Genomic DNA, 13207 nt, shown 5'->3' with positions numbered 1-13207 from the left:
TGCCACCCCAAAATCAAGAGTGTTGACCTTGCTAATTTTGGTCTCTAAACTAGTAATTTCCTTGATACACAATAAGTGCTCAGTCGTAAAACTGAACATTAACAGGATTATTTTTCAGTAAAATTCTTAATGTTATGTAATCATTTGCAAAATGGTCATAATAATATCTTGCTAGTTTCATAAGGATTCTTTTGAAACAAAGAGAACAAGTGTGTAGGGGTTCAAAATTTTTGGTGGGGGAGGCCAGCGCCGCGGCTCACTTGGTTAATCCTCCACCTGCGGCGCCGGCACTCTGGGTTCTAGTCCCAGTTGGGGCGCCAGTTCTGTCCTGTTTTCTCCTCTTCCAGTCCAGCTCTCTGCTCTGGCCCGGGAAGGCAGTGGAGGATGGCCCAAGTGCTTGGGCTTCTGCACCCACATGGGAGACCAGGAGGAAGCACCTGGCTCCTGGCTTCAGATCTGCACAGCGCTAGCTATAGCGGCCACTTGGGGAGTGAACCAATGGAAAAAGAAGACCTTTCTCTCTGTCTCTCTCTCTCATTGTCTAACTCTGCCTGTCAAAAAAAATTCTTTTTGGTGGGATTAGAAGAAGTAGCCAGTCAGAGTGGAGTCAGAGAGACAAGCTAATTGTTATCTTCACCTAAATAACCTAACTATCCATGGCTGCTACTGTTGGAGTCCCTGAAACTCACCTATGGGCACTGGGAGCAGAGAGAAAGGGGTAGAATTTGGTTGTCAAATGATCCTGGATTTGCATCCCAACACTGCGATTTTCTAGCTCTGTGACAGTACAGTCTGCACCACAATCCCTCACCTTAAGATGGGATAACAATGCGTGTTCCTCAAGGTTGTGGGATATTTATTTATCTGTGAGAAAGAGAGGGCAAGAGCTCCGTCCTCTGGTTCACCCCTCAAATGCCTGTGATGGCTGGAGTGAAATCTGGGAACTGGGACCCCCGTCCGTAGCTCCCACAAGGATAGCAGGGACCCAGCTACTTGAACCACCGTGTGCTGCTCCCGAGAGTCTGCACTGACAGGAAGCTGGATCTGGAGGCAGAGCCAGGAATGAAGCCCAGGAACTCCAGCGTGAGTGCAGGTGTCTTCGCCACTCGCTCAAATGCCGGCCCCCGGTGTTGTTTGAGTCCAGTGCGTTCCTCCTCTGGGCTCATGATTAGAAGAGGCAGGAACTCCCAGGTTGCATCTCCAGAGCCAAAGAAGTGCCTCAGGTGTCCCACGGACTCGTGAGAGGCAGCAATGTGGACTTGGGCATGTCTTGCTGGAAGGCTCAGCTCACTTCCTCATCACGCCTCTTTCCTATCCACTCCATGTCTTCCTCATTCTATACCTTCCTCTCTTTTTCTTTCTTTTTTGAAGAATTGAGTGATCTGAGTATAGATCTCTTCTACATGTCAAATGCTGTTAGCAACTTTAGTTTATTTATTTATTTTTTTAAATATTTATTTAATTTATTTTAAAGACAGAGTTAGAGAGAGAGGTAGAGACACAGAGAGAGGTCTTCGATCTACTGGCTCAATCCCCAGATGGCCTCATTGGCCAGAGCTTCACCAAGCCGAAGCCAGGAGCCAGGAGCTTCTTCTGGATCTCCCACGTGGGTGCAGGGGCCCAAGGACTTGGCCATCCTACTGATTTCCCAGACCATAGCAGAGACCTGAATAAGAGAGGAGTAGCTGGGACTAGAACTGGTGCCCATATGGGATGCTGGTGCATCAGGCCAGGGCTTTTACCCACTGTGCCACAGTGCTGGCCCCTGCAACTTTAGTTTAGACCTGAGTAGGATTACAAGTGTATCTGTCTGAAGCAATGTGGCACAGTGACTAAGGGCTCCGCCCCTGGACAGCTGGGCTCAGTTCCTCATTGGCTGCATGGTCTAAGCAAGATACTTCTCTGTACCTTGGGTACAAAAATGGGGATTGTAACATGGTCTTCCTCATAGGACTACTATGAAAAATCAAAACATTAATATTTATGATGTTTTTAGAAGAGTTTCTACAGATAGTGAGAGCTATGTTTGTTAAGTAAATACTCAACTAAGATAGAAAACAATATGAAAATCATCCAGTAGTGTATTTCCTATAAGAAGAAGAAGAACAAGGAAAATAATTAGATATATTCTAAACTAGGAAATCACCTCTTCAAAATCAGTTGCCCTACAAGACTACACACACACACACACACACACACACACACCCCTGAAGAAATGAAATGCAACCTCTGGTTGTGCCCCTAAAGCCTACACACATAAGAGATTCTGGTTCCCCTATTCCATATCACTTCCCGAGAAACACGCTGCTTGCACGTGTAAAATGCCCCACGACGGAGGCCTGTGGTGGTGCCCCCAGACAGGGCAGGTTCCACGTCCGTGCTGCTGGCCTCTGCTCATAGGCCCACAGGACTCCTCTCACACAGCTCCCGAGTCCTTGAGGAGGGGGTTTGGATGCGGCCACCAGGCTCAGAGGACACCCGCGGTGAATCTGGATGTGTCAGGGAGCAGGTGGATGTGTCTGAGAAACACCAGAAAAACACAAGTTGGAATCGTCACCTTTGGGGACAAGGAAAAGATCCACACTTGGTCTTTTCTCCTTTCTCCCCATGCCCGTGGACCGCTCCTAATTTTACTCATTGAAAACAAAAGGACTAGAAGGTGTCCAGATGGGATGCTTCCGTTTTCCATGGTCTTGAGGCAGTGGAGTCTAACGTTTCCTAAAAGGTAGAAGGAACCTTTTTAATCTGGTTACTTTTGCACTTGATGCTTATTTTTAATCCCTTTTGATTAGGTACCAGTTAGACCAAAACCATGTATATTCCTTGGTGTCAGCAGGAATTGGACTTGTTTTAAATAAAATTCAGAATAACTAGAATTGATTAAAGGAGTGCTTGACCAGATTTCTTCCATATTAATTATCTATTTTTAGAAACATTATAACTGTATCTTTCCTGATAGTCACAGAATACCATTAGAGATCCTTATCACTATAAACACATAAGCTTAGAAGAATTAAGGGCAGAAGTGATTTTTAGAATCCTTTATATCAGCATTTGCAAACCTTTGTTTTTCTATGAAACATCAGGGTTCCATTAAGAAATGGGTTCTGTCTTCTAATACGCTTGCAAAGGGGCAAGCACTGTGGTACAGCAGGTTAAGCCATCTCTGGGGACACATGCATCTCATATTGAAGGGCCTGGGACTGAGTTCTGCCTCCACTTCTGCCCCAGCTTCCTGCTAATGTGCACCCTAGGAGGCAGCAGATGATGGCTCGAGTACTTAGGCCCTGCCACTTATGTGGGTGACACTGATGGATCCATGGCTCACGGATTTAGGCTGGCTCAGACCTGACTGTTGCAGATATTTGGGGAATAAACCAGAAATGGAAGAATGGAAGTTTGTTCTCTTTCTCTTCCTCTCTCCTTCTTCCTCTCCATCTCCCTCTCTCCCTCCCTCTTTCAAATAAAGAAATGAATAAATGTTTAAGAAAATATATGGAAAGAATGTGTATAGGACCCCCCCCCCCCCCCCCCCCCCCCGTCAGCAATTTATAGCCCTTAGCATTAGAAAGACTTCAGAGAAGCCCGCCCTAAAGAAATCCCCATCGCTTTATTTAGCATAGCAATCCCAAGCCCATGTAACTAGAGAGTCCCTTCCACACGAAGCTCCTATTTCCACCAGGCAGATCATCAGTTTGAAGAATACACTAGAAAACACTGATCTGTGTGTCTTACCCTGCTGGTGGCATCCCTCTCCATGAAGATAGCTGTGAAGAACTCTGAGCACAGCTGGTCTTTGGGTGCTGTTAGTTGTACAGAGATAAGTGAAGACCAACCCAGTGAGAAAGGGCAAAGGCTGTTGATATCAGTCCGCTCTAGCAAGGGACTCAAGCCGGTCACTCGTGCTTGGGCAGAGACTCAAAGGCAGGCAGAAGAGTGGGGAAAGTTAACAGTAGACAAAAAGGAGAGGCTCCAAAGATTGGAATCTGTTGGCAAGAGGGAGAGGAAGGAGGGTAGCTAGAAGTAGGCATCCTGTGTGATTGGTTAGGGGGCACGTTTCCTTTTCTCTGGTTGCACCTACGTGGGAAGCAGGCACAAAGATTAAACAGTCTGTCAGCTTTTCATCATGTCCCAGTTTGTTGAGGCCAATACGTACATGGATTGTTGCTTGGCTTCTTGGACTGTTTGCCAGAGATCAAGTTCTGACTTTCTATGAGGTGCTCCAAAAAGTTTTTGGAAAAATGGAATTAAAAGATAAGTTTATTGTGGTGCCAAAACAATTGAGACTCCTGCAAAGTTCTCTCACAGTGTGCATCTCTAATGAACTCTTGGAAGATCCCTTGTACAAGACTGAATGGTGGCTAATAGACTGGCTTTTCCTGCTGGCTGTTGTGGACAGCGCACTGTTGCCCCACCTGCTCGCTGTGGATTGTGGGTCAGGGGGCTGGCCACTGCCCATTCGTAGATCAGCCCTTCAGTTGAGAAAAAGGAGGGAGTCCAGATACTGACCTAGGAGGTGGAGAGAGCTGCTGGCCACATTCATAGGCCTTTCGGGTGCCGCAGGCACTCTCTATGGAAAGATGTAGAACTCTGAGCTCTGGGAACTTCGCCAAGTCCATCGTAAGGAAACACTTTGGCTTTAGAACTTTGGGCTAACGTATACCCATCTGACATCTAAAATAAAATCTCACAAAAAAGCTGGTTTTCTTTTCTCCTGTCTCCCCTCCCTTCCCCTCCCCTCCCTTCTTTCTTCCCCTCCCCTCTCCTTTCCCCTTCCCTTTCCCCTCCCCTGCCCTCTCTTCTCCCCTTTCCTCTTCTCCCCTCTCATTCCCTCTCCTCCCCTCTTCCCTCCCCTCTCCTTTCCGTTCTTCTTCTCCTCCTCCTCTCCTCTCCTTTCTTCCCCTCCCCTCCTCTCCTCTCCCCTCTCCTCCCCTACCCTCTCCTCTTGCCTCTTCTGTCCCTCCTCCTCTCCTCTCTCCATCTCCTCTCCTCTCCTCTCCTCTCCTCTCCCCATTTTCTCTCCTCTCCTCTCATCTCTCCATCTTCTCTCCTCTCCTCTCATCTCTCCATCTTCTCTCCTCCCCTCCCCTTCCCCCTCCTCTCGTCTCCTCCCCCTCTCCTCTCCCCATCTCCTCTCCCCTCTCCTCCCCTACCCTCTCCTCTTGCCTCTTCTGTCCCTCCTCCTCTCCTCTCTCCATCTCCTCTCCTCTCCTCTCCTCTCCCTATCTTCTCTCCTCCCCTCTCCTCTCTCCATCTTCTCTCCTCCCCTCCCCTTCCCCCTCCTCTCGTCTCCTCCCCCTCTCCTCTCCCCATCTCCTCTCCCCTCTCCTCCCCTACCCTCTCCTCTTGCCTTTTCTGTCCCTCCTCCTCTCCTCTCTGCATCTCATCTCCTCTCCTCTCCTCTCCTCTCCCCATCTTCTCTCCTCCCCTCTCCTCTCTCCATCTTCTCTCCTCCCCTCCCCTTCCCCCTCCTCTCGTCTCCTTTCCTCTCCTCTCCTCTCCTCTCCTCTCCTCTCCTCTCCTCTCCTCTCCTCTCCTCTCCTCTTCCCCTCTCCTCTCTCTCTGTTTTCCTCTCTCTGCCTCCTTCCCTTCCTTCTTTTTTTCCCTGAAGATTATTCAGAAGGTCTGCTCAGTCATTCCATTTGCAAATTTAAGTAGGAAAAAAATAATATTCTTTCTTGAGAAAACCAAGCCAGAGATATTTTATTTGAAAAAGAGTCATTCAGCAGAAATGTTCCCCACAATAATAATAAAAGAAAGGAAATAACTAAACCTGACTGCATGTCAAGGACACCCTGAGAAAGAATCCCATGACTCAGCTAGAAGATACACACTTTGAACTATCTCTTTCTTTTTAACCAGTGGAAATAGTGTCTGTGAGTGGACACAGAAAATGTGCTGTCTCACTGGCCCAGCATCCAGTAGAATTGTTCAGCAGTCAAGCAGTGGGGTTCAGTGGTCTGTCTTAGCCCGGGTGGATGTGGTGCCCTGTCATCCCTATGCCCTCCTCACAACTGGGCTTGTTTCTCTACTTGTCTCCCCTCTGTGGTTCTGAGCTGAAGCTTGGGAAGTCATATTAAAAGCCTCAGCTTAAAACTGTTAGGCAGACACAGGTAGGGGTGGTAGGAGCGAGGTGAGGAGGGGGGTGGTGCTGGCGTTGTGGAGGGCATGCCTGTGATTGGTGCTTGTCTTTTCTCTGGGTACTTTCCTGCCTGCACTTTTGTTTTGTTCTCACAATCTATCTGTAGATGACATAGAATCTCATGGTTCCCATTTGTCCATCACGAAAACTGAAACAAACGAGAGCGGCCCCCACCAAAGTCAGCCAGCGGGTGGGGCTCACAGAGTTGAAAAGGAAACAAGGGCTCATCTCAGATGAAGGTCATTCACAGATGAAGGGGCGGGGACCCAGAAGGCCCTCTCTCCAGGTAGCCAGAGAGAGAAGACAGGACTTACGAAACCAGAAACACATGGGTTGAATGTCTGACTGCGCTTCTGAAACTGGACAGTTGTAGAACTCTGGCCTCCTAATTTCTTGCCCGTTTCTTTTTCCACTAGAAAACAGCTCAAAGGGAGCTTTTTCTAATTGGTTGAAACATCCATATGTACGGAATTTGCTATTTTTTGTGAATGGGCTTACGTAAATAGAGAAAACGTATGGCAGGGTGCTGCATATCATGTGTTTTTCACTCTCTGAAGAAATGTACTTTCATGGCATGTTACAAAATCTTGAACTTGTCCAGTTGGAATCTCATTTGCATGCCTTTGAAGCTAAATTCCCTAAATGAAGAGCATTTTTTTAAAGTGCTGAAAAACTTAGTTTCAGGTAACTTATCTTTGATAAAATAAAATTTAAGCAATTGATTCACTAAGCACCTTTCCTGACCTTTTTGCTTTTTGCCTTCCCATTAATTATTCCCATATGATTCACACAGAAATGGAAATTTGGTAATTACTCACCTAATTTGATCAGGGTTGACAAGCAGCTAATTAATCCTGCCTACTCCTCATCCAGTTTAAGTATTAAATTAGTTGATTTAGCCTGAAGGAAACATGGATCACACGGCAGAGTAATTCACTGTATATGTCTTATTGCCATTATATTTGTACATATCCTCTCTATGTATTATGTATGTAAATTTACTGTGGACCACTAACTGCCATTGTATTTCTGTATATATGCAATATATATACACACATATATAAATATAGATGTGTATATGTGTGTGTATATATATAAAATATATTCTGTAACTTACACACACAGCAAAGAATAAAAATGAAGTTAAAATTGGTTTTCTAAACTTAGCAGGGTGTTATTTTTTTTACTTCCTATGGCCTAATTATTTTGTTTCTCTAGCATTTTGTATTTATAGGAATGGCTAGAATTCCAATAGGGTGACACTCCTTCTCTGAGGTGCTCAAGGAAGAACTGCTGATTAACGTTGTCTCCATGAGGCTCCAAGGATACTGAGAGTGACCCTGGGCTGCCTTCTCAGGGCCTCGGTCTTCTCATCACTACAAGGGGGACCAGAGTGCCTGTCACAGTGCCTGGCACATGGATGGCACTTGACATTTGGCCATCCCTGCCTCATAATGATTTAGTCACCCTGACATTGTCCTTTTTGGTAGAGAAGAAATGAGTATTATCAGCGTCAGAGTAATTAAAACTTAAATACCGAACACAAATCAGTTAAATGAGACAGAAAAATCAATGTTATCAGGCATGTGAGCTGAGTCAATTACTGCAAGCATTAAAGACTAGAAATCCATGTGTTACAGTAAAGACCACAGTTTAATATAAATACATTATGGGGATATTATAGCAGAGTGAGTAAGAACCCTGACCCAGGCCTTAGGCACGCGTGGCACCCGATCTTGACTGATTGGCGTCTTAGGGATTTTATATGCTCCTTCTCTCTGAGCCTCAGCTTCCTCATTTATAAAATGCAAATAAAAATGTCTATCTCACAAGGATCAAATGGCTTAATATATGCAACAGACCTGGCCCTGAGTGAGGGTTCCATAAATAAAAGCTGCCGTTGCCACGATTCCAGAAATCCTCTTCATCCGAGACAGCTTTGGAGTCATCTCACGATTAAACCCCTAAGCTGCCGGAGTTGGGTCACATTTTTTTGACTTGAAATGTGCCAATCAGTCTCACACTCTGAGCCTGTGTCTCCTGTATCCCCAGGGATGGTGAACTTCAGTGAAGTGTCTGGGTACCCCGTGCTGCAACACTGGAAGGTCCGGTCTGTGATGTACCACATCAAACTCAACCAAGTGGCCGTCTCTCAGGGTGAGTTCTCCAAGCAGTCCCTCCCTCCTACCCTCCACATGGCTGGGAATTCCTCCCTGAGGAAACAAGGGTGCAGTATCATGGTAGGAGATGCAGCCTAGTAGGAGCTATGGCATCCGTTCACTCAGATTCACCCTCAAAAGACCAACGGCTGGAATTGGGTCCCTTTCGATGTTTAGATTAAATTGTATGTTTTACCTTGGACTATAGGAGAGATTGAAAGGGAAAGGCTGGAACCAAAGAAGATATCATTTTTCTGAGGGTCACCCAGTGTGTGGAGAAGATGTGCAAAAGCAGGCTTTTCACAACTGACCGAATACACCATTTTAAGTGCGAGTAGCACAATTTAGAAATTCCACATAGTGAAATAAGGGAAAGAGGGCAAGAAAAGAGAAGGGAGGGGAAAACAGAAAAACAGTTTTAAGATTTCCAAATAGCAAGTAGATGACAGAGAGAAATAGATATTTTATCTATAACTAGTAAGTTGAGCATTAGCGAGTTCTAAAATTACTTTAGAGTCTTAAGATCAGTCATAGGGAGACGGAGCCCTAGGGCCAGTAGGAAGATCAAGGTTACAGAACAAATACAGGCTTATGAAGAAAAGCGAGCCATATATTCACAAGGGGGCCACTTTGTGAATACAGAAAAATGCATTAAGGATATAGGACATTTCCATAAGACACAAAGGGACTCAGAAATCTACTTTTTTTTTTTTTTTTTTTGACAGGCAGAGTGGACAGTGAGAGAGACAGACAGAGAGAAAGGTCTTCCTTTTTGCCGTTGGATCGCCCTCCAATGGCCGCCGCAGCCGGCACATTGCACTGATCTGAAACCAGGAGCCAGGTGCTTTTCCTGGTCTCCTATGGGGTGCAGGGCCCAAGCACTTGGGCCATCCTCCACTGCACTCCCTGGCCATAGCAGAGAGCTGGCCTGGAAGAGGGGCAACCGGGACAGAATCTGGCGCCCCGACCGGGACTAGAACCTGGTGTGCCGGCGCTGCAGGCGGAGGATTAACCTAGTGAGCCACGGTGCCAGCCCAGAAATTCACTTTTTAAGTACAGAGCAGTTCTTGTCAACAAGGAGAGGGGATGGGGAACTTACTGAAGGTAACTGCTGGCACAGAATATGCAGAAAGAATTAAGATATGCTGCGTTCTAGGAAGACATGGCCACAGAGACCCCATCCTGGTGACAGACTCAGTGTGTACCCAGCACAGGTGCGGTGCTCATCCAGGTTCAACAGTCTGGTGTCCCTGTTAACACATGCCCACCGTCACACAGTGTGTCTCAAGTGATGTAGACCTCGGTGCTCAAGGTCTTGTGCTTGAGCACACATCAACTTGTGTTGATGAGATATGGTGTGCAGAAAGGAGGGTTGTATAAGCTTGGCTAGTACAGAGGGGGTTGTATTTGGAAAATTTCCCATAAAACAGTTTTCCCATAAGTGTGACTCCCTTAAAGAAGGACAGCAAACTCAAGGAGATTTAACTGGGGAGGAGGAAGGGAAGGAAGCAAACAGTTTCCTTTTTCCATTTGTCATTTCTCACTCCTTTTACTTTTGACTTTCTGGACTGAAATATAAGCACCTACCAGTGGATTTCCTTCCCTTTCTCCTCTCATTGTTTTCCCATTGCCCATCACTGTATCTGAAGGCAATATTTTGCAAACATTTTTGGTCACATCTTACGTCATGACCTTGTGCATACACGTACTCCCACACACACACACTCAAACCAGAGCTTCTGGAAGCCATACTTCATCTTACTCGTGAAATATTCTCTGCTGGTGTTTGTATTTCTATTTTAGACTGTGCTATTCTTTCTGCTGTTTTTCTAATGCTATTATTTGAACTCACTGAATTGATTTAAAGTCATGACCTTTAGTTTGGGGAGAAAAAAATGTTAACTGAAGGTGGCGTGAGAGTGGAGATTTGGCAATGTTCTGCTTAACTTGCATAAAGAGAACACAAAGATATCCATGTAGGAGCTGAAACACCTGACTTAGCTAAATGGGAAAACACACCTGATAGTTTGAGCCAGTCCTCAGACAACGCTTGGTGTCACACAGGCTCGTCCACAGCTGGGCTGCATCACCTGGGCAATCCCCGTCCTCAGATCAAGGGTCCCCCCTCTTACTCTTGGCTGTCTTTCTCCGTAGCCCTCAGCAATGCTCTCCATTCCCTGGATGGGGCTACATCTCGTGCAGATTTTGTGGCTTTGTTGGACCAGTTTGGCAATCACTATATCCAGGAAGCCATCTACGGCTTTGAGGAGTCCTGTTCTATCTGGTATCCAAACAAGCAGGTGCAGCGGCGACTCTGGCTAGAATATGAAGACATCAGTAAAGGTGAGTGGCGTGCTCAAAAACCCACACCCAACCCATAGAAGCAAACCTCAAGAGTCGGCAGGGAGAGGACTGATTCAGATTTTTGCTAAATCCTCTGTGCTGGTCCTTAAAGTTTCCACGATTTGGTTGCTAAATCCAAATCTCAAAATGAGGCTGTTTGGTGGAATTTTAGCTACAGGATGGGATCAGAGCAGTATCCTAGTTAACAAAGAGAGACCATTCAAAAGGATATACCAGCCACCATCCACTATGCTACTGCAGTGAGAGTCTAATATTAGAAGGCTTTATGGAGAAGGAGAGAAGGAGCAACATGTTTCAAGCTACATCACTGCTTCCTACCTCCAGCAACCACAACACACTGCCTGGCAGCCCCTACATCTGTGGCCCTGTAAACCCCTGATCACTCCATCTGCCCTATTCATTTTTTTCTACTGATCTGTGTTATGAGAAGTCTCCATTGGCCCATGTGTTTGTATAGCTATGGATGACAGTCTTACAAATAAATGCTTGTCTGCTGCCTGGAAGCAAATTCATATTCAGTCCAAGTAGGAGAAATGGGAATTTCTGAAACCTTTGAATTACCCTCTGGCAGAGTGGAAGGACTGGCCAGTGTATTTGTAGTCTGATCAACCCAGGCTGCTTTCGAGTTGCCATTCATGAATTTCTCCTGAGCTTGTCCACAGGGTGTTCTGATGCGGCCAAGCTGTGGGTCGGTGAGTTGCTAATGGGCAAATGATGTGTTAGCACATTGAGCACTCCAGACTCGATGATCAAGGGTCCCTCTGAAGTGAGGGACCTCTGCTGCCAGCAGGACCGCCATGGGGGCAGACGTGCCCCTGTGACTGACTGAAGTGCTCTTCGATCTCTGAGCTCCATATGCATTGTTCAAGAGGTAGCAGCGGCGTGATAGTCTGCTTTCAGGCTGAGCACTGTCTTCCAGAAGGAGCAAGACTTTCGTGTCTGGGCTGTGTCTGCCGTAGGTGTTTCCTACTGAGCCTTGATTCCTCTCAATCCAGATACAACTACAGGCTTCTGATAGCCCTTCAGACTTCAGATTCTCTGCATTGTTCTGATTCCAGTTTTTCCACAGAGCAGTGTAGTGTGAGCAAATGTAGCTGGCAAAGCTTTCTGATGTTTCCATGCCAGAGCCTGGAGGGCAGAACCGAAAGGGCTGTGTCCTCCTCTCTTATCATTTGCCAGTGGCTCAAGGGTTGCCAGAGCCTGGGGTTCTAGCATAGAGGAGTCTGGGCTTACTCAGAGCTCCTGGTTCAGCACTCTGCTTTTATCCCAAGTATCACAGTGTCTGGTAAGGTTCACCACCAAGCCCAGGAGAGAAACTAGTCATGGCCTTGGCACTGGGCCCTACGCTGCCTTGCCACTTAGGAGCTGGTTTGCCATAGCACAACCACTGACTTCAGTTATAGAAAATAGGAGTTATACAGTCCTTTTCTTGTTGTTAACCTTAAACAATATTCAGACATTTTGGTGTGACTGCTTTGTTCTTCCAGTCATTTGTGTCTACCATCTCTCAGCCTTACCCCTGAGTTATGGTATTTCTGCTCTTTGCTATTTAGCCTAGTTTTTACATGTGGATATTTTTAAAAGATTTATTGTATGTATTTGAAAAGCAGAGTGACAGAAGAAGAGACACAAGAGATCTTCCGATACCCACTGGTTGACTCCCTCCCATGTGGGTAGCAGCCCTGCTTTCTCGTGTGTTTTTGTAGGGAGCTGGACTGGAAGCGGAGAAACTGGAACTCCAACTGGTGCCCCAATATGGGATGCTGGCTCCCCAGGTGGTGGCGTAGCCCTCTGTGTCACTACACTAGCTCCAGATTTGGATATCTTTCTCCTTCCTGATCACTAATTTTCTTGTATTCTAAAACCCTCCATGAGAGCATGCTACTAAGGTCTGTAAGCCCAGAAGGCAAGGGGAGATGTTCTTCTATGATGGTACAATCTGAGAGGGCTGGCACAGAATGCAGGTTTACATGAGAGGGGACCAGTGCCCCAAGAGTGACATTCCTGCCAGGACTTGCATGTGGCACGTTTGCCGACTCCAGTGCTTTGATGACATATCTTTGTCTCCTCTAACATTAAAATCTGCCAATGAAAAGGGGTTCTCTGTCCTTTACTTCTGCACCTGTGTTACTTAAAATTACATTGGGATTGAATAAGAAAATACTTATCAGGATGGAATGAAATGCAAAGTGTACAGGACATAGGGTTGGACCTGTAGGGTGAGCAGGTGAATTTGCTTCCCTTAGTGACTTCATTACAGTACAGTAAGGTGCTCTGTAGTCCCCCAGCTTTGACAGTTGATGAATCCTTACGAATCCTGCTGTATTTGGGCAGCATTCTCAGGTGAGGCCGCCGAGTACAAACCTCTTCTTCTTTCTATAAAATCACTGTATTCCCCAGAGCAGATGCCATGGCTTAAATTGCCGGAGTCTGAACCAGAGCCAAGCATATGGTGAGCAACCAACAGTTTATGGTTGCTGCTCTTATTGCCAGCAGTGGTGTGTGGCACTGGTAGTGGTGGTAAAAGCTCTTTGATGCTGTA

At 46.3% G+C, this 13207-nt stretch overlaps 1 protein-coding gene across 4 annotated transcripts in view; it reads left to right on the top strand.

Moving 5' to 3' along the window:
* Positions 1-13207, top strand: part of ASTN1 (astrotactin 1) — a 338979-nt gene that overhangs the window by 249592 nt on the left and 76180 nt on the right. For all 4 annotated transcript variants that reach the window (XM_070077167.1, XM_070077166.1, XM_051858230.2 and 1 more), the window contains 2 exons: positions 8195-8299; positions 10456-10644. In XM_070077167.1, coding sequence (XP_069933268.1) covers positions 8195-8299; positions 10456-10644 — 294 coding nt within the window. The remainder of the gene's footprint in view (positions 1-8194; positions 8300-10455; positions 10645-13207) is intronic.

The sequence above is a fragment of the Oryctolagus cuniculus genome, chromosome 7 (assembly GCF_964237555.1).
Source record: "Oryctolagus cuniculus chromosome 7, mOryCun1.1, whole genome shotgun sequence".
Classification (NCBI taxonomy): Eukaryota; Metazoa; Chordata; class Mammalia; order Lagomorpha; family Leporidae; genus Oryctolagus; species Oryctolagus cuniculus.
Note: the sequence above shows the minus strand (reverse complement) of the source record. Positions and strands in the feature narration are given on the sequence as shown.